General features: G+C 42.3%; 2 protein-coding genes across 6 annotated transcripts in view; both read right to left on the bottom strand.

Annotated features, from left to right (window-relative positions):
* Positions 1-5,534: 5,534 nt before the first annotated feature.
* Positions 5,535-9,538, bottom strand: RPUSD2 (RNA pseudouridine synthase domain containing 2; the record flags this gene model as incomplete). The annotated part of the gene is made up of 3 exons (XM_081326608.1): positions 5,535-7,035; positions 7,888-8,184; positions 9,029-9,538. The coding sequence occupies 3 exons, from the start codon at positions 9,536-9,538 to the stop codon at positions 6,277-6,279; spliced, it is 1,566 nt and encodes a 521-aa protein (XP_081182734.1). The 3' UTR covers positions 5,535-6,276.
* Positions 9,539-11,309: 1,771 nt separating this feature from the next.
* Positions 11,310-21,453, bottom strand: part of LOC308660162 (protein-L-isoaspartate(D-aspartate) O-methyltransferase-like) — a gene marked incomplete at both ends in the record, with an annotated part of 13,691 nt that continues 3,547 nt past the window's right edge. For 3 of the 5 annotated variants that reach the window (XM_081314378.1, XM_081314379.1, XM_081314380.1), the window contains 6 exons: positions 11,310-12,752; positions 14,295-14,464; positions 14,718-14,803; positions 15,839-15,959; positions 16,554-16,658; positions 17,744-17,775. In XM_081314378.1, coding sequence (XP_081170504.1) covers positions 12,620-12,752; positions 14,295-14,464; positions 14,718-14,803; positions 15,839-15,959; positions 16,554-16,658; positions 17,744-17,775 — 647 coding nt within the window. Of the gene's footprint in view, positions 12,753-12,809; positions 13,466-14,290; positions 14,465-14,717; positions 14,804-15,838; positions 15,960-16,553; positions 16,659-17,743; positions 17,776-21,453 lie in introns of those variants that run through there. The other 2 variants (XM_081314381.1, XM_081314382.1) reach the window with 2 other exon arrangements.

Here is a 21,453-nt window from a genome sequence, read left to right as displayed (position 1 = left end):
AAAAAGTTACGGCTCGTGTCTCAGGAATTCCAAAACGTAGTTAACGCAAACACCCCAAGTAATGCCCGGTTCCAAGATGTCGCCTTTAACTACATGGAGAAGAGGCTTCGTTACTCTAAAGCAGGGGTAGGCAACCTCGGCTCTTTTATGACTCATGGACTTCAACTCCCAGAATTCCTGAGTCAGCATAGCTGACTCAGGAATTCTGGGAGTTGAAGTCCATGAGTCATAAAAGAGCCGAGGTTGCCTACCCCTGTTCTACGCCGAAGTAGTGTGCGCGGGGAGGGGGGGCGGGGAGAAGGAGGAATAGCAAAAAAAAAAAAACCCGAGCAAATAATTTTTAGAATCCTAGCGGTTGTCGTATATCAGCGCAAAATTCTACGTTTTGATTTGTCGCCGCTTAGAAACGAAAGCCTATGCGTGAGGAAAAACTGAATGGGAGAAAGCCATTGGTAGGAATTGATTCTTATAAGGTTGGAGAGAGGCTAGGATTCCGCGACGAGGTGGCCGAGTGGTTAAGGCGATGGACTGCTAATCCATTGTGCTCTGCACGCGTGGGTTCGAATCCCATCCTCGTCGTTGTGTTTATTTTTTTTTTACTGCGTCTGTTTTTTAGAACAACGGATCTTGTTATAGGTTTTTGATGATTGCTGTTAGTGTACAACTTAACAAAAACGAACACTGCAAATAACCCTCACCAATGCAAGTTATATAGATGAAGCTGAATACTGGAAATCAGAAATTTATTCGTTTATTTGCTTTAACACAACTGCAAATGACTGCTTCTACACCTAAGACTCAAGGAAAATATGGACTAAATTATTCTGTTTTTCCATGACATCAATAAAGAGTCTTTTCAAAGGCTGAGAGTGTATACATTTCATCAAACTTTCAGACATGTAAATAAATTCCATATTTTTAAGAATATAGCTGATTGATTTATTGTTTTAGCCACCCAATTTAAAACAATTCTGGGCAATTTACAACAAAACTAAAAGTCAAGTCACAAACATCAACCTCTAAACAGAACACATTGCAGCTTAGGATCAACATCTTCATAAAGCTAATTAGAATTATTTCAGCGCTATGAGTGTTTCATGAGTTTCGGATTCCTTTCGAGAAAGCTCTTGCTAGTAGATCCAAGGTTCATTTTTAGTTTTAAAATACAGTTCATTCTACTTGCTCGACGTCTTAACTAGCTTAAGCTAGCTAACAGAGTTTCTGTTGGGATAATTTGTTGTTGTTTTTTTTGAGGGGGGGGGGAGATTGGTCAGGATCCTGGCCCAATGCCCATGGGGGCAGCTGATCTTCATTGCCTTTTGAAAGCCAACATAGTCTGGATCAATTTTGGGGGGAAGGTGGGTAGATGGACTGTTCCATTGGAGTAGGCACATTTTCTGATCCTATCAAATGCCGTTGCTTGACTAAAGGAAACCAAGACACAGCACAACTGCTGAGAGCTGAGGGGTGGCCACTCCCATTCTGAACCTTTCAGAGGTGAACAGAAATGCAATCACTGCTACCTTACTTCTACACACGTAAGTCCCAATCTTTACTTAAAGGATCATATAGTGTAATCCGTTCCCCCCAGAATCCTTTGAAATTGCAACTAAACCACTTTCTCCAAAAAGGGGATGTTAGGAATTGGACGATTATCCAGTATCCTCTATCATCAAGGCCGCCTTTTCATTCAAGGACAAATTAACCACTTTCTGGCCCAACTCCCAACAACACTTCTCGGGCAGGCCTAACAGAGCAGGATGGACATGGAATCGACGGTACAAGTAGCTGAGTTTACAATTCAAAGGAGACTGTTTAGGGCCTTGGAATAAACACCTCCTAGATAATATATCCAGATCGTGCCTCACTCAGTCAAGTGCATAGAATCTAGAGTCAGAATCCAACTTCAGAACAGATCTGAGCAACCGTCAGAAGTTGCCTTGAATGCTGCTGCAGATGAATAGACCCGAAGATGGCCTTCTATTTTTTTTTCTCCCCAGGAGGATATGGCCCACCCAGAACAGAGCCAATTTTCTGTGATAAGAGCAGAAAAGTAGTAACTTTTCCCCACTATTATCGCCACAGCGAATGGACTATGAAAGAGGGAATCTTGGAGCCTGACCATTCTATAAACCTGTAAAGTTTGTTAAAATACTGTAACATACAACATCCTTGTTGGAAGTATAAAATGCATTCATTCACATTCATTTCCCTGTTTTTCCCCACAGACTAAAAAGTATCTTCAATAAACTATTAGGGTTCCCCAAACTGTCCAGCTTTGCAGACTGGTGGTGTGTGTGTGTGGGGGGGGAAGTAGATGGTTCCATGCAAGCAGCTGGCAAGCACATGCAAGCCCACCACTTGCCAAATGGAGCGCATATTCATCCACTGCTTGTGCAAGTGGTGATATGCGCACGCACTTGCTCACCTGCTGCTTCTGCAGCCCAGTTCTGAATGGCTCACAGCCCAGTAGTGGGCTGTAGCCCAGCGGTTGGGGACCCCTGATCTATTAGTATCACTTATTAATCTGCATTATATACTTAGAAAAATATTAGATTTGAGTATTTCTAACAAGTGATTATATTCTGTAAGATACTACGAACAAATGGGCTTCCGGTGGCTCCGAGGCGCCGGAGACAGCCTTCCCGGGCTGCCCGCCGCCCAGCTGTGTGATTTTTCGCCCGAAACAGCGTCGATCAGCTGTTCGGGCGAATTTGAAGCCCCCTCCTCGGGAGAAGAGGAGGGGGTGAGGCCCCAGGTAGGGGTAGAGTTCTCCGAGGCCGCCTGAGCTTGGAGCTTGGGCGGCTGAAGGATTGAACTCCCCCGTAGCCTGGGCTGCTCCCAGCTGGCTAGCGTCTCTGCTTCGGAATGGAGCAGAGCCAGGCGTCTGCGACCATCCCTGCTTGAAGGAGAGACTATGAAAGGAAAAGAGCAGGCAGAGCAGTACAAGAGGGAAAGATGAAGAGATGAAGAGGATTATTTTATTTTACTCTCGAGCTTGATGGACTTTGCTTAAAACTTAAAGTGAAAGTGCGACACAATTGTAAGTAAAAGATGGCGTCTAAACCTCCCCCTAGAACTTTTCGGAGTGCTGGAAATTCTCCAGTGCAACAACAATCACTACTGCAGGCGTTGCATTCTCCAGATGTAGTGACATCGAAGGATCTTGAAAAACATACCCAGTTAATTTTGGAGTCAATGGGTGTTAAATTTGCACAGATGGAGGAGAAATTGGAGAAATTGGAGCAGAGAATGGAAGAAAGGATGGAACAGAAACTTAGAGAGATAAAGGTAGACATTTTGTCCTCAGTGCATAAAGTAGCTAAATGTGTGGAGGTGCTGGATGACAAAGTGGAAGAACTGACTCAAAAGAATGCTATATTAGAAGCAAAAGTATTGGAAATTGAAGATTTAAAAGACAAAATGGATAGCGAACTGAGTTTGGCTCAATTTTATCAGATGCAGTTTGCTGTTAGAATTAGAGGCCTAAAAGAGAATATTAAGGAAGATTTAAAGCAGCTGGTTTCTGAGGCTTTTGAGGTGGTATTGAACCATCCAGCATCTGAAATAAAACAAGGCATGGACAAAGTGTTTCGTGTGAACTCGTGGATTGCTAAACAGAGAAAGTTGCCTAGAGATGTGGTGGTTTATTTTGTAAAAAGGGAAATTAGAGATGAAGTTATACAAGCTGCCTATGATACTAAAGTTGTGATTGCTGGTCAAGAAGTTTTGGTTCTAAAAGAAATTCCTCCAAAGATTTTAAAGAGAAGGAAGGACTTTATATTTCTTGTGCAAGAGCTCAAGCAAAGGGATATAAGGTTCAGATGGGAGATCCCAGCTGGGTTGAGCTTCTTGTATGAAGGCAAAAGGTACTGTTTGGGTACTGTGAAGCAAGCGCATGATTTTTACAACAATGTCTTAAAAGTAACCCCATCAACACTTTTGGAAGCTGCAGAGGGATCTGGAGAAGGAGAACATCAAGAGGATGAAGATGGACAGATAGACGAGAATGGTACAGGAGGAGATCAAGATGCAACTCTTTTGGATGATCCTAGAGAACAGAGGGTGACGCGTGCTGCCTTAAAACGCTCAAAAAAGAAAAGAAAATAGGTCTAGTAGAAATCTATGGAACTTCCACAACATACTGATAGTCAAGTGGTAGTTGTGTTTTTAAGAGTTTTGGGATGATATGTATGGTAACAGAATCTTTAATTTGGAATTAATGGACAATTTATTACAGAGGAAGAGGAAGAAAGTTTTGTGGGTTAATGTGGGTTAATTTGTGTAAGAACTATCTATTATAGCCTATTTTGGCTAGAGAGGTTAATAGGGATAGGTGTTTGTGATGTGTAAATGAGAATATGTTTAGGAAATAGTGAATTGTGGAAGAACATAGATGGGAATGACGCTAGTTTTCTTTTATTTTAGTTCTTTATACACATTTAGTATTATTAAGGATTGGTTTACTCTATATAAGCTAGAGAGTGATGGATTTTAGAATTTATAATTGTTAGTATATGATTGTTTATGATTGCTTTTTAGATATATACCTTGTATTTTGCTCTGGGAAGTGGGGGGGGGGGAGGGGGGGAGGAGGGGAAGTAGGGGGGGGGGAGGCAGGGGAGGGAGGAGGGAGAGGGGGAGGGGGGGATAGGGGGGAGGTAGGGAGGGGAGGAGGGAGGGGGAAGGGGGGGGTTTAAAGGAAAACTGTATTTTAAAACTTTTCAATAAAAAAAAAAAAGATACTACGAACAAATGTGTAATACATCGTACTTTTGTAATGATAGCCTGACCTGAAACTTACTTTTGAACTTGTGTATTCCCAATTTTTCTATCTTGTGAAATTCATGCCAAAGTCAGAAATTACTAGCTAATAATAATAATAATAATGTTGGAAGGGACCTTGGAGGTCATCTAGTCCAACCCCCTGCTCAGGCAGGAAACCCTATACCATTTCAGACAAATGGCTGTCCAGTCTCTTCTCAAAAACTTCCAGTTTACACGATTTTTTCCCTATACTTACCTTCATACTTGCCAGAGCTGAATGTTATTTCTAGCCATCCAGAGATTTCCAGCTTGCCTTCAGTTTTACTGAACTGAATCAATTACATATCTTAACTCCATTTTTGCCATGTATGAAAGTGATCACAGCCACTCATATGAATATAAATCTGCATGGGATTCCTGTTTTTCTGTTGGAATGGTCAGACTGAGTAGAACACTTGTGAAAAATATTGTGAAAAATATCTCACTTTGTGTTTCTCCTGTTGAAGTGAGGGTCCATATTTACACTTTTTGCCTGCAGAGCAGAGTGCATTTTTCAAACATTTGGCATACTCTTAATAATTCCATTACTCAAAATATATTAAACAAAATTGGTAATTAACTGGCTGGCATTTCCCACATTCAACAGGAAATATTTGTCACTGGGAAAATATGATTCCTCTAACCCTAACTTTTCATAGGTATTACAACTGTCTACTTCATTTTGTTCAGGGCTGGAATTCAGCTCTCCCATTATCCATGCTTCAGATATTTGAAATGTCAACTTTGCACAAGTAATGAGCAACAGATGTTTTTAATGTGTGTATTTATTGGAAAGAGCTCAGTTTCATCAGCTTTTTAGAACCAATGATTGCTCCTAGGAAACTGGAACAGCTTTATTATTACACAGCTTTTTAAAAGCAATGAAATAGGCAGTACAAGCTCCCCATAAGACACATTAACTATGATTGCAGCTGTTTAATGAGCCCTTTTATTAAGTTAATTTATTGGAGACGCTATGCAGCTCTATTAAGGAACAGAGCAGCTGAGCTGCAGTTATCATAAAATAGACGAGAGTACAGAAATACATAGTGTTGAAATAGAGGCCCAACTGGTTGTGAGGACCCTAAAGATGGGAAGCAGAGCATGGGCTATTTCAGGGGTGGGGAGAGGCCTGGGATGGTCCTGTACTAGTCCCTCAAGGGTCATCCCTGAGGCATCCCATGCACACTTAACAGCCTGCACATTCGTTTTACGAATGCACTGGGGTGAGCAAGGATGGAGCTCATTTATCCCGACTCCAATTGTACCATAATGGGCAGGTTCCAATATTGTTGTAACTTATGGATTACTTGTATATTCTTACTTGGTAAGAAATATTGCTTCTCCAAATTATTTCATTTTCTTGCGATAAAAAGAAAATTTTGCAACAGTTTCTTCACACATACCGACTCTTCTTCCATTCCATTTCCAGAAAGTTTCTCACCCGCTCTTCACTTAATAAAATAAGATTCAAGTCTCTTCCCAATCATCCTGGGCCCAAGCAGGCATTTTGGAACAATATTCAAATTCCATTCCTTTATAGCGTAAGGCATGGAGATACATCACTAACTCTTTGGGTGATGGATCAGGCCTTACCATTTTGCATTCTTCACATAATGGGTCCACCTCATTGTGGAACTCGGTTAAACACATTTCTCTACTTTCAGTTTTGTGTTCATTTGCTTGAGGGCCAGAATTCAGAGAAAGCATCTTTTCTTTCTCTTCTGATTCGGCAATGTTGTCAGAACGATCAATTGCGGTAGAGACCTGCAGAGGCTGAGTTCTATTTTCTGGAGTTTCCTGCTTTTTATTTCCTAAAACTGTTTTCAGGTCCTCCTCAACAACGTCCAAGATTCCCAGACTCTCTTTTGAGACATATTCTTCCGCAAAAGACTGAAGCAATTCGTCATCAGTTTTATTAACACTGCCTCCTTTACCCTTTTCAGGGCCCCATATTTCATTATTGTAGATAGGATCATTGACAATCGGGTACCCCAAAAATTGTAGATGGACACGGATCTGATGGGTACGGCCAGTATATGGGAAACACTTTACCACACTAGTCTTGCCGTTGTAACTGAGCCGCTGGAAGATAGTTTTACATGGCTTGCCTTTGGGATCCACTCGACACAAACCCATTTTGTAAGACACAGACAAGATAGGCTCTTCACAGATCACTTCATTTTCTGGAAACTCTCCAACCACACGACATACATATTCTTTCTCCAGCTATTAGAATTGGGGAAAGAAAAAATAATAATTTGAATGTAGAATGTAGAAGGAATGTGTATTTCAGAGTATCATTTATGCAGGTATGCAGTTATATGGCCATCTACCTCACAACAGTGTATCTGGATGGTGTATAAAAATTAATATCCAACAATTAAAAATGACTGCTTGAGCAATGACACCTTCCATTCATAAAAATTCTATCAATAGGGCTAGTCCAGGGGTAGGCAACCTCGGCTCTTTTATGACTTATGGACTTCAACTCCCAGAATTCCTGAGCCAGCTTGGTTTGGCTGGCTCAGGAATTCTGGGAGTTGAAGTCCATGAGTCATAAAAGAGCCGAGGTTGCCTACCCCTGGGTTAGTCCAATATCCCTGCTCGAATGTCTAGGGAACCAGCTTGGTCTTTAGAGCCCAAAGGTTGAGAGCCATCTGAATTTACAAGGGAGAAACTGTTTGACATCTAGTTAAACTGCTAACCATGTTCTGTATTGAGGCTAAAAATGTATCAACATTACGGTGGACAGGAAGCAAGCTTGAAGCACCTTCAATTGGCTTTAAAGCACCTCAAAAACTAGAGACTGATATTAGTTTACTAGCTAAGGAAACATTTAAATTGCCAGAACTTGTTAAATTTACAGCTCATCTACCAAAGAATGCATGGTATCAGATATATGGCTTCTTAGCCATTTCCAGATTTTTTTTTGTGCCTTTAGTTCAGTGTTGACTCCTGGCAATTTCCTGGACTGGTCCCTGCAATTTTCCTGATGGTGGTTAAATCTGTATATCACGCAGATGCTGTTGGAGAAGTATATTACAAATATCAAGATATCATTAACAAAAGCAATTTGACCTGTCGTTGTCGAACTTGTTCATCAATTCTCTTGGACACTTCTGCAGACTTGGCAAAGATGAGGACACCTGATGTCAGGCGATCAAGCCGATGAACAGTATGCAGCTCTTTCAAGTTATGCTCTTTGCCCAAAATGAAAATGACAGTGTTGTGCCGAAATCCACCACAAGGGTGAACAGGTAAAGAAGAGGGCTTGTCTACAACCACAACTTCATCGTTGTCCTCTATAAACTCTATTGTTTGTGCTGTAACTGGAGGTTCATGGCGATGTATGGTATTCTCCAGAAAGTCATTATTCTGCAAATAAAACAATTATTATACATTCGTTTAGCTAAATATTTTTTGAAACAGTTAGTATGCAAAGTATGGTCATAGCTTTTCATATCATTTTTCAAAGGAACTACATGAAAATAATACCAGTATGTCTGCATTCAGAGACTGAACTCTAACAATTAAGTGGCACTGATTTTTAATCTAGTAAACATAAACTATCATCAAATTGTAGACCACAATCCTTTGTATGAAATCAGCCATGACAACTGTATCATTCTTGAGATGCAAAAACCAAACCTAAAGCACAGATCCTTGTACTTTCACATGGAACAAAAGTTACATTGCAAATGGCAGCTGTCCTCCCAGAACAGCCATGACACAGTTTGGGGCCTCGCTGTGGTGCAAACCACGGAACTCAAAGCACTGATGGGCTATTTTTGCACACCTGATTCTATGATATATGCACACATATTCAAATATCTGTCACTGCAAAACTTACAGGCTAGGTCAGGGGTAGGCAACCTCGGCTCTTTTATGACTCATGGACTTCAACTCCCAGAATTCCTGAGCCAGCCAAGCTGGCTCAGGAATTCTGGGAGTTGAAGTCCATGAGTCATAAAAGAGCCGAGGTTGCCTACCCCTGGGCTAGGTGCTTGTAAAAAAAAAAGGTCTATATTGAAAAGGGGAGGGGAAGGAGAGACTACCAAGACCAGAAAGCGCTGGCTAAGGGACTTGCCCGATACCTTCACTACCTGACTTGGCTTTTTTCTCGCTGCGTGGACCGCAATTCTCCCACCGGACGCTCGCCGCGTGGGCTGGGTCCAAGGCAGGAGCTTTCGGCATTTCGCCTGACGCCCGGCTTCCTCACCTTGAGTACGACGCTGAGGTCTTTCAAGGGGTGTTTGTTGAGCAGCAGACGTCCGGCTTTGGCTGCGGCCAGATAGTACTCGATGGGCCGACCCCGGAACTCGGAGTGGAAGACGTCCAGAAGCTTCTTTCCCACCCAGCGCCCCTTGCAGTAAGTACTGTAGTCGAAGTAGTACGGGCGCACCTTGCGAAGTCCACCTTCGAAGTAGTAACTCGTTTCGGCGAAGTGGGCCTCTCCGAAGCTGACGCCGGTATTCCGCTTCTTTGGCGGCGGCACGTACCGCTTCTCTCCCTCTTCGAGCGGCCCCGGCCGCTTCCCCTGCCCCTTGGACAGCCGCCTCTTCTTCGCCAGCGGAGGACAGCCTTCCCGCTCTTTAGGCTCGGCGATCGGCTTCCCCTCCATGGTTCTGCCGGGCAGAAGGTCGGCTGGAAGACCCAAGGAAGCGCGCTCCGCCTTCGGCCGGGTTAAGAATAAACGGAGCAACGATCTCCAAAGCGGCGCGGGTCGCATGCAGGGGAATGTAGGCGGACAGCCAACCACGTGGCGTTGCCGAGCCCCGCCCCCGCGTGACCGCGTAACCCTTACCCAATCACGTTATTCTATGTCTCTGACGAATAAAGTAAGCGACGGAACGAACGTGCTGTCTGCTACAAATGCGGTAGTGATTACGGAAGGCTGCGCGTTTTGTTTTGCTGAACTCTGGAGGACCAAGCAGAGCAACGCTTGGGGCATGTTTCCAATGACTGGATTGAAGCGATTATCCCAGGTGTAGGCAACCTCGGCTCTTTTATGACTCATGGACTTCAACTCCCAGAATTCCTGAGTCAACTATGCTGACTCAGGAATTCTGGGAGTTGAAGTCCATGAGTCATAAAAGCTGACTCAGGAATTCTGGGAGTTGAAGTCCATGAGTCATAAAAGAGCCGAGGTTGCCTACACCTGGATTATCCGGTCTGTTGTTAGTGTGCTCCAGACATCCTAACTTGAATAGGTTAATCTGAATTAAAAGTGGGCTTTATTCGCACTTGCAGCACAGTGGCCCAAATGAACCTAAACCGACTTTTACTGCCCTTACTACTGCATTAGCAAGAAATATGTGGCAAAGATACGATTAAAGCTGGTGATATAGTGCAAGCTTTATTAAAGTCATGTGATAGTCTCACTTGACTAGCGCTATAACCTGTGGCAGAGAACAAAATCCATTGGCCCAGCTGTTGATGAATATATAGTGCCACCTCTTCTCGCTCTTTTTAATATAATTTTTATTGACAATAATACTAAAGGAGAAAAAGAAGTAAAAAAAATGAGACTAAAAGCTAAGACACGCATAAAGGAAAAAAAAAGAGGAAGGTAGAAAAGTAGAAAAAAATATATCAAAAATAAAAACTGGCTTCCAATCTTCACAGCATTATATTTTAAGCTCTCTAAGGTTACCTCGTGACTGTAGTGTATCCTTTCAGAATAATACATGCTCATTTTTTCTTTATGCAAAAAAACCACTAAGGTTTTGAATCACTAATAAATATAAACATTGTCTTTTTCCTAATCAGACAAATTTAGCTTTTCCAGAAAGTTCTGTCATCTTTAACCATTCCTCCATTGTAGGTATTGCTACATTTTCCAGCTTTTTTTTTACACATCCACCAAACATGATAAAATGACAATAAAAGGTCAATGATATAACCTTGCAAGACCTGGGAAAGATGGCTCCACATGGCCAGCATCTTCCTTATGAACATGAAGTGCTGTCATTTTATGCATCAGCACTCAAAACCTGTCAAATGATGGGCTCTGGTTTGTGCTTGGGACTCAGAAATACAGACTAATTTCCTTTATTAGTCTCTCACTTGATGCATAGATGTTCCACTTCTACCATTCCCATTCCTTTTTATCTTTTATAACCTTGTATGTTTCATACAATATTTTATATGGCTCTTACATAAGTGTTAATAGCTTGCAATGATCATATTTTTATGTTTCTTCTAACAACCTCATCTCTATATGTTGGGACTATAACAATAATAAAGCTTTATGATTTGCTGTATTGGAAACTGTAATGTAAAGGAAGTAAGTGGTAAAGAGAATGAATTAACCAATGAAATGAATAAGGAATCACTTTATGTAATATTTACAAAAGTAGTGAATGAAGTGTTTTGATGAAGGCTAATTTTACACACATACATACAAACACACTGAGTGTTGTGATAATTGATTAAGGTGCTGGACTAAGAATAGGGAGATCTAGGTTCTAGTCTTCCCCATGAAAAATGATAACAATATGTTTTTTTTAAGAAATGAATGTTTATTGAAATAAAATAGCTGTGCACAGGAGCATATATCTGTCCACTTTGTTATATAGAAATGAGAGTTGGGAATGTTGTAACAGTAAATTGAATGAACTGAATAGGAAAGTATATGTAGTAAAATGAGGGATGCAGGTTAAGAATGAATAAATGAAAGTGGATTGAATTCAAAATTGAGTGGCATAAAAGGAATTTATTGAGGTGGTTAGTCTTCTACAGAAAATGAATGAGGATTCTGATGGAAAACAATATAGATAAAGAATGACTGGGTTGAGAGGAAGACAAAGTGTGAAAGAATTGTGAACAACAAAAGGCAATGTGTGTAGTGTTGTATGGGCATAGTAGTATTGGAAGAAAAATCTGGTTCATGTCTCAGTCGGGGCGGAGGCTAAATCATATGAGGAATGGTTGCTGGAATTGGGTATGTCTAGTTTAATGAAGAGGACGAGGGGGGACATGATAGCAGTGTTCCAATATCTCAGGGGCTGCCACAGAGAAGAGGGAGTGAAGTTATTCTCCAGAGCGCCTGAAGGCAGGACAAGAAGCAACGGATGGAAACTAATCAAGGAGAGAAGCAACCTAGAACTAAGGAGAAACTTCCTGACAGTTAGAACAATTAAGCAGTGGAACAATCTGCCTTCAGAATGCGCCAACACTGGAAGTTTTTAAGAAGAGACTGGACAGCCATTTGTCTGAAATTGTATAGGGTTTCCTGTCCAAGCAGGGGGTTGGACTAGATGACCTCCAAGGACATCCAACTTCTTCTTCTTCATCATCATCATATTATTATTTTTTTATTATATTATTATTATTATTATTATTATTATTATTATTATTATTATTATTATTATTATTATTATTATTGTGTTTCTGGGGTGGCTGACAAAATTACCTGATGAGTACGTGAATTTTTATACCATTCTAGGGCTTTGAAATTGAAATATTTTGGGTTGCAAAATATTCCTTGAATATGTGTATGAAGATATGTCAGATTGTTGCTCTCTCTTTTGTAAGGTGTTATGTCCTGTCTTTGAAGGTAGATCGGGATATAAATTCTAAGAGTCTTTCTTCCTGGCTAGGCAGAGGTGTAAGAGTATGGACACAGGTGTTAAAACTGCCATGCCTTTTAAATGTTGATTCCAGGACTGCCTGTCAGCCTGTCAGCATTTTATTGCCTTTAAGAAATGATTGTATTTTATTAGTTATTAGTAAAGATGGGTTTCTCTGACTTCAGATCATAAGGCTGTTAAAAAGGGGGGGGGGAAGAGAGAAACTTCTATCATTAGAACTAAAAATAGTTCGTAAGAAAAGAAAGATATAGAAGAGTACAGAGGATGGTATTATATAAACCAAATTCAGCGATATTTCTTTTTCCATTATTTCTTACTTCTTTTCTGTTTTCCACAGTATTGTTGCTTGTCCTGAAAGGGTATAACATGATACATATAAGGTATGTAGAATTAAGGTATGTCTGGACAGATTGTGAACAGAATTTATTGTCAATATCATAACTGAGATTGCAATCACATTATACAAAAATCTGTTTCATTCCCTACTCCCATTTTTCCTTTCTACAGTCTATGGGTGAAAAAAAATACCTAATTCTTTCTTGTCAAAGAATTGGGAATACAGAAATACTAGAATTTATTTATATCTACACAGAATCATAGAAGGAGCCATTTAGCTCATCAAGTTCATTAAGTATAGTTATTCACTTTTGGTCAGGACTTGTTTTGCTGTATCTAAAACCAAATTCAATATAATCAAGCAAGATTGTTACTGTTTTCTGCATTAACAGGATGTATGAAAAATACTTTCCAAATATTAAATCACAAATAAAACATTTCTTATCATATTTATAAAAGTCACAGAAAGTGGCTCCACTATTCTACATTGGTACAAACAAGATTTATTGATAATTGTGAAATGTGTTGTTATTCCTGAATCAACCAATTTGCCTTGCTTTGTTTCCAAATTCCATCCAAGTTCTTAAAAGTACAGGTCAAATGTTACTTTCAAAGAGGATAAATGAGCATTCATATATACTGTACTGCAAATATCAATTTTTCCAATTACAGTTCATAGATTTTCAAAAGGTCCTTTATAAGCTATTTAAATCTTTCAAAGTTCACCCCTAGAGAAAAAGAAATAATTGACTTTTATTATATCACACATTCATTCTTTCTTCCTAAAACCCAATGCTAATATTTGGTTGTGTCACTAAAAATACTACTAAAAGTGGCTGTTTAGTTATATAAGTAATCAGAATACTGAAGATTCTGAGTAGTAAATTAATACTAAATCATGCTTTCCAGTTTTAGATTGAACAATTAATTGTGATTAGAGCATAAATAAGGAAGAATGGAAGGAGGGGCAAAGCAGGAACTCTTACTCTTTTGTTTTGCTTTCCAGCTACAAACTGATTTTATCATTGTTAATTTTAATTCAAAGAAGTGTATAGGAATAACTGTTAAATTTTGGAGTTACAATATGCATAATAAAACCCTTTAGAACTATTAAACCAAAGTATATGTAAATTCACACTTATAAATACACCTGCAATCCAGTCACATGCATGTTTTTGGGAAAGCAAGTTCCATGAAGCTTAATAGAACTTAACTTGCAGTTTCCATGCACTCATAGCATTAAATGTTGGAAAATTAAAACTGTAACATATCCAGAAAGATACAAAGAGATTCTGAAATCATTATCTGGAGTAACATTTTTAAATAGTGGTTTTGGCAAAATTGTAATGAGCTCAAACTCCAAAATTTCATTTTGTTTTCTAAGATAGTCATTCCTTGTCTGCTTAAGGGAAGATAATTCTAGTTTCTATAGTGGTCTTCTTAGAGACACCACTCTCATATTAGTAGCTTTACTTTGCCTAGCAAAAGCCAATTAGGACACCAATTCACTATTCTGCGGTAACTTTACAAAAGAAAAAAAATGTTTTAATATTTTACCGAGGCCATTGTTTTTCTTTGTCTGTCAGAGGAACATATATCACACCCATCAGCTGCTTTTCCACAATCTCGCCATCCATAGTTTTGTCAAATTGCATCATAACCTGGTTTTCATTTTCTGGCCCTACTGGCAAAATCAGTCGTCCTCCAGGTTTCAGTTCATTCAGCAACTGGTAATAAAAAAATATCAGTAAATATGGCAAGGCAAATTAAAGACTATATATATAGTCTCTCTCTCTGTGTGTGTCTCTGTCTCTGTGTCTCAAAGTGTGTGTGTGTGTCTGTGTGTGTGTATTCTTATTCTATCTGGGGCTAATCTTCCAACATGGGTCACAGTTCCACAGCACTTATTGCACCTTGGAAAACAGAAGATAAGATTATTGTTTATTAAACAGAGCTGAGATGGGTCCTTCTGTATCCTACCTCCATTGGCACAGTGGGTGCAGCTGCTCCAACATGGATGGCATCATATGGGGCTTCTTCAGGATATCCATTCCTACCATCCCCAACTGTGGAGAAGGAATGTGGGCAGTGAAGGTTTTATAAGAAGAAAATTATTTTTCTCATTTACAATCCATTTTCAATGAAACCCCCCAAGTGACTGAAAATATAGTGTCTAAATTATAGAAACTCTATGTGTAATACAAAAACACAAGACCTACAGAGCAAAATGACAGATAAAGAACAAAATATATGCAAGCTGATTAATCATCAGGGGCAGGCTTCATTAACACAAAGATTTCCTGGAAAAAAAGGGACCTATTTTGAAGTAGAAGCATTACACTATGGATATCACTAGATAAAAAGTTCCATTCAGTATTATTCCGTTCAGTATTTCAATGATACAGTTTAGTCTCTTATTTTCCAATTAGAAGGAGCTTTAAAAAAGATCCAGTAAAAAACTTCTGGGTAAAATGAAAAAGAAGTCATATGGAAAGCAGTGAACATCAAAACATTCAGATCGTCCAATTTACCATAAAATAATTATTATTATATAAATAATAATAATAATAATTATATAAAGGGACGTGGTGGCTCAGTGGGTTAGGACGCTGAGCTTGTCGATCAGAAGGTCGGCAGTTTGGCGGGTCGAATCCTGAGTGCCGCGTAACAGAGTGAGCGCCTGTTTCTCGTCCCAGCTTCTGCCAACCTAGCAGTTCGAAAGCACGTAAAAATGCAAGTAGGTAAATAGGGGCCACTACGGTGGGAAGGTAACAGCATTCCGTGCACCTTTGGCATCTAGTCATGCCGGCCACATGACCATGGAGACGTCCTCGGACAAGCGCTGGCTCTTCGGCTTTGAAACGGAGATGAGCACCGGCCCCTAGAGTCGGAAACGACTAGCACGCATGTGCAGGGGAACCTTCACCTTCACCTTCACTTCAATTATTATATAGAGATAATTCTTTAGAGACAACTCACCCCTGTAGCTTTGAAAAATATATTTTAAGAACTATCTTTCTAGAATGCGTTCTCTACTGTTGAAAATACCAAGCACCTATCAAAACAGAATTAGTACCATAGCTACAAAACAAATAACTTACCGAAAAGTTTCACTCGTCCAGAACTAAGCAAGTTTGGATCATCTTTTCTGACGTTCCCAAGGGATTCACGAACCAATTCTTCTATGTGCTCAATACCTATTGCCTTGCCTGTGGGGCCCACCTATAAAAGGAGTCATGTATAATTCAAACTCTATTACTACTTCAAGTTCATTATTATAGAGAAAATAGAATTCATTAAAGAAATCATTATGAGTTTAATTTAGTAAGGATTCATTAATTTTAAATAGAATTTTAGAATTTTTTAACATTGCTTATGTAATTTAAAGTTATACTCACAAGCAATTTATCTGCAACTATCGCACAATTGCATCTCATTCTTTCTTCCAGTTCAAACGTAAGGAAAAAAATGTGTCATTCATATAAATCTAGCCACATAGCAAAATTCCACCATATTAAGTGGAAGTAACTTTTTGTTTATCTCTTTGCAGTGATAAAAAATTATATTGCCTGATAGTAGTGGAATAATTAAAGAATGTTCTGTATGGGGTTTTGCACACACAGAGAGATGCAAATGATTTTTTTGTGTTTTCCATTTAATTTTTCAGAGTTTAAGTTTTGTAATAGCCAGACAGCAATTTCACCAGATATATCAAGTTGACAGAATACTAACTACAAAGAAAACACATAGGTATGCCTTCTCACCTGTAGCAAGAAGAGAAAGAGATTTTTTTTGCAAAAAATGCTTTTTGCTTACCATCCTAGCAAAACAAGCAGTCAGATAGCCACTTCCTGATCCTACATCCAATGCCTTTGCTCCTTCTACTAGCTGGTCCTTCAGTAACTCAAGGGCGTGAGCATGCTATAGAAACAACCATTATACATAACATTACACATTTTCTACATAACTTATTTTCACAGTTTTTAGCTCAGTCTTCCCCCATTTGGGGTCTTGAGTGAGATGTGTTGAGTGACAATTTCTCTTACATCAAACCACCAACCGTGCAGGGCTGAGAAAAGGTTGCAGTCCAATACATTTCGACTGCATCAAGGTGAAAATAACAATTCTTCTTTTTAACTAGATTCTAGCACCATTTTTCAAGCAAAAGAGGAAACACGTTAGTTCTCACCAACTTAGTTCCTGGCAGACAAGATTTCTGTAGTACAGGTATACAGGTAGTCCTTGACTTACAACAGTTCATTTAGTGACCATTCAAAGTTAGAAGGGCACTGAAAAAAATGACTTATGATTGTTTTTCACACAACCATTGAGGCATCCCCATGATCACATGATCAAAACTCTTGGTGATTCTTCCAGGCACTTAGCAACTGACTCATATTTATGACAGCTGCAGTGTCCCAGGGCCATGTGATCACCTTTTGCCACCTTCTGACAAGGAAAGTCAATGGGGAATCCAGACTCACTTAACAACCCTGTTACTAAATTAACAACTGCAGTGATTCATAGTTGTGGCAAGGAAAGTCATAAAATGGAGCAAAAATCACTTAATAAATGTCTCACTTAGCAACATAAATCTTGGGCTCAACTGAGAAGTTGAGGATTACCTGTAGTTTCATGCATTTGTATTGATTTGTGTCATATACCTCAATGAGAGATATAACTCAAAATTATTCAGAAGATGTAGATTAATGATGTATATAAGACACAAGGAAGGGTCTCATATATAATTCAGTGGCAGTGTATATGGATACAGCCTTAGGTCAAATCATCTGGGCACTTTCTGTAGTTATAAGTTACAAAATTTCATTTTCTTCTATTACAAAAAATATCATATAGCAATGCCAGAGTAAGCCTGCATGGAAATAAACTGATAATGCAAATTATAAAGCTTTACATTGGCGGTCTCTCTGCTTTACTGAGTAAATATTTTTCAATGCAAGAATGTCTTCATATACTGTACTTTTTAATATAAAAATCTGTCTTACCATGTGAGGTGCACTGATGGTAGCCTTGTATCCTGAAATAAAACCATCAATAAAAGGGGTTTTTCCCCATGCTAAGAAACATCATTCAAGCAACATTACAAACCCTTCATTTTCTCAATCCTTCCAGGCAATTAAAAGTGTAAGATGGCGAGCAACTTTTAGTTCAGGTATAATAGTTTTTAAGAAGGTAAGGACTGCAAACGGCAGGGTTTTTGTTCTCTCAGGCTTTTCACTGAATCATACAGGGATTTTTAAAAAACTCTTTGAAGCCCAATCTATATGAAGCCCAATGTCTGATTTTCAGCTCAAAGTGGCAGATAATCATACCACTGATCTTTAAATCTTTCAGAAATAACTCGAGCTACCCAAAGTAGATTCAGGAACTATGGACACTCCTGAATTAAGGTTCTTGTTTAAAGTCTTCATATTAACTTATGTTCTGGAGATGACTACTTGATTGCTAAAGTGTATCAAATGTTACTTAAGATGAATCTGGAAGATGAAAACATTGAAGCCTGTGTGGTAAAATGGGCAAAAAAAATGGGTATAACATAACGCTAGTTAAATGGGAGAATGTATGGACTAATGGACTAAAATTTACCTTAAATTATAGCTTGAAAGACATTTTTTATAAAATGATGTATTGTTGGTATTTGACTCCAGATAGACTAGCAACAATGTATAAAGAGACTTCTAATAAGTGCTGAAGATGTAGTCAAAATCCAGGTTCATTTTATTGTATGCGGTGGCTTGCAAATACGTGAAAACATACCGTATATACTTGAGTATAAGCCGACTCGAGTATAAGCCGAGACCCCCAATTTCACCCCCCAAAACTGGAAAAAGTTATTGACTCGAGTATAAGCCGATCCGCCGTTCTGCAAGCCTGAATACACAGGAATACCCTGTGTGGCCGCGGCTCGTCGGCAGGTCTCCGTTCCTCCTGCCGACCTTTGGGGAGGTTTGGGCGCCTCCCCAAACCTCCCCAAACGTCGGCAGGTCTCCGTTCCTCCTGCCGACCTTTGGGGAGGTTTGGGCGCCTCCCCAAACCTCCCCAAACCTCGGCAGGTCTCCGTTCCTCCTGCCGACCTTTGGGGAGGTTTGGGCGCCTCCCCAAACCTCCCCAAACCTCGGCAAGTCTCCGTTCCTCCTGCCGACCTTTGGGGAGGTTTGGGCGCCTCCCCAAACCTCGGCAGGTCTCCGTTCCTCCGCGCAGACCTGCCGACCTTTGGGGAGGTTTGGGCGCCTCCCCAAACGTCCCCAAACCTCGGCAGGTCTCCGTTCCTGTTTGGGGAGGTTTGGGCGCCTCCCCAAACCTCCCCAAACCTCGGCAGGTCTCCGTTCCTCCGCGCAGACCTGCCGACGTTTGGGGAGGTTTGGGCGCCTCCCCAAACCTCCCCAAACCTCGGCAGGTCTCCGTTCCTGTTTGGGGAGGTTTGGGCGCCTCCCCAAACCTCCCCAAACCTCGGCAGGTCTCCGTTCCTCCGCACAGACCTGCCGACCTTTGGGGAGGTTTGGGCGCCTCCCCAAACGTCCCCAAACCTCGGCAGGTCTCCGTTCCTGTTTGGGGAGGTTTGGGCGCCTCCCCAAACCTCCCCAAACCTCGGCAGGTCTCCGTTCCTCCGCGCAGACCTGCCGACCTTTGGGGAGGTTTGGGCGCCTCCCCAAACGTCCCCAAACCTCGGCAGGTCTCCGTTCCTGTTTGGGGAGGTTTGGGCGCCTCCCCAAACCTCCCCAAACCTCGGCAGGTCTCCGTTCCTCCGCGCAGACCTGCCGACCTTTGGGGAGGTTTGGGCGCCTCCCCAAACGTCCCCAAACCTCGGCAGGTCTCCGTTCCTGTTTGGGGAGGTTTGGGCGCCTCCCCAAACCTCCCCAAACCTCGGCAGGTCTCCGTTCCTCCGCGCAGACCTGCCGACCTTTGGGGAGGTTTGGGCGCCTCCCCAAACGTCCCCAAACCTCGGCAGGTCTCCGTTCCTGTTTGGGGAGGTTTGGGCGCCTCCCCAAACCTCCCCAAACCTCGGCAGGTCTCCGTTCCTCCGCGCAGACCTGCCGACCTTTGGGGAGGTTTGGGCGCCTCCCCAAACCTCCCCAAACCTCGGCAGGTCTCCGTTCCTGTTTGGGGAGGTTTGGGCGCCTCCCCAAACCTCCCCAAACCTCGGCAGGTCTCCGTTCCTCCGCGCAGACCTGCCGACGTTTGGGGAGGTTTGGGGAGGCGCCCAAACCTCCCCAAAGGTCGGCAGGAAGAACGGAGACCTGCCGAGGTTTGGGGAGGTTTGGGGAGGCGCCCAAACCTCCCCAAAGGTCGGCAGGTCTGCGCGGAGGAACGGAGACCTGCCGAGGTTTGGGGACGTTTGGGGAGGCGCCCAAACCTCCCCAAACAGGAACGGAGACCTGCCGAGGTTTGGGGACGTTTGGGGAGGCGCCCAAACCTCCCCAAAGGTCGGCAGGTCTGCGCGGAGGAACGGAGACCTGCCGAGGTTTGGGGAGGTTTGGGGAGGCGCCCAAACCTCCCCAAACAGGAACGGAGACCTGCTGAGGTTTGGGGACGTTTGGGGAGGCGCCCAAACCTCCCCAAAGGTCGGCAGGTCTGCGCGGAGGAACGGAGACCTGCCGAGGTTTGGGGAGGTGCCCAAACCTCCCCAAACAGGAACGGAGACCTGCCGAGGTTTGGGGAGGCGCCCAAACCTCCCCAAAGGTCGGCAGGAGGAACGGAGACCTGGGGAGGTTTGGGGAGGCGCCCAAACCTCCCCAAAGGTCGGCAGGAGGAACGGAGACCTGGGGAGGTTTGGGGAGGCGCCCAAACCTCCCCAAAGGTCGGCAGGAGGAACGGAGACCTGCCGAGGTTTGGGGAGGCGCCCAAACCTCCCCAAAGGTCGGCAGGAGGAACGGAGACCTGCCGAGGTTTGGGGAGGCGCCCAAACCTCCCCAAAGGTCGGCAGGAGGAACGGAGACCTGCCGAGGTTTGGGGAGGCGCCCAAACCTCCCCAAAGGTCGGCAGGAGGAACGGAGACCTGCCGAGGTTTGGGGAGGTTTGGGGAGGCGCCCAAACCTCCCCAAAGGTCGGCAGGAGGAACGGAGACCTGCCGACGTTTGGGGAGGTTTGGGGAGGCGCCCAAACCTCCCCAAACGTCGGCAGGTCTGCGCGGAGGAACGGAGACCTGCCGAGGTTTGGGGAGGCGCCCAAACCTCCCCAAACGTCGGCAAGTCTCCGTTCCTCCGCGCCCTGCCTGCCTGCTTCTTTCCGCTGCGGAAAGAAGCAGGCAGGCAAGGCGCGGAGTTTGGGGAGGTGCGCGCGCACCTCCCCAAACCTCCCCAAACTTCGGCAGGTCTCGGACGGCGGTGGCTTGGGAGAGGTGCGGGCGATCCCGGAAGCACCAAAGCCTCGGCCGCGCACAAGTCCTCGGTAAGTTTTTTTTGTTGACTGGAGTATAAGCCGAAGTGGAATTTTTCAGCCCAAAAAGTGGGCTGAAAAATTCGGCTTATACTCAAGTATATACGGTACTTCACAAGCATAACAATGACAATACAGAAAATATTTAAGATACAAATATTAATGGAACCTGAAGCTTGTCTTTTAGGTATTATGAAAAACAATTTGGAGTGCTATTCCTTCACATGGTGATAGCTGCAAAGATTGTACTTGCCACGCACTGGAAGGAAAAAGGGACAGATGAAGAATGGATTTAAAATTGACTGAATTAGCAGAGATG

This window comes from Vipera berus (assembly GCF_964194415.1).
Source record: "Vipera berus genome assembly, chromosome: 1".
In the NCBI taxonomy this organism is placed as follows: Eukaryota; Metazoa; Chordata; class Lepidosauria; order Squamata; family Viperidae; genus Vipera; species Vipera berus.
Note: the sequence above shows the minus strand (reverse complement) of the source record. Positions and strands in the feature narration are given on the sequence as shown.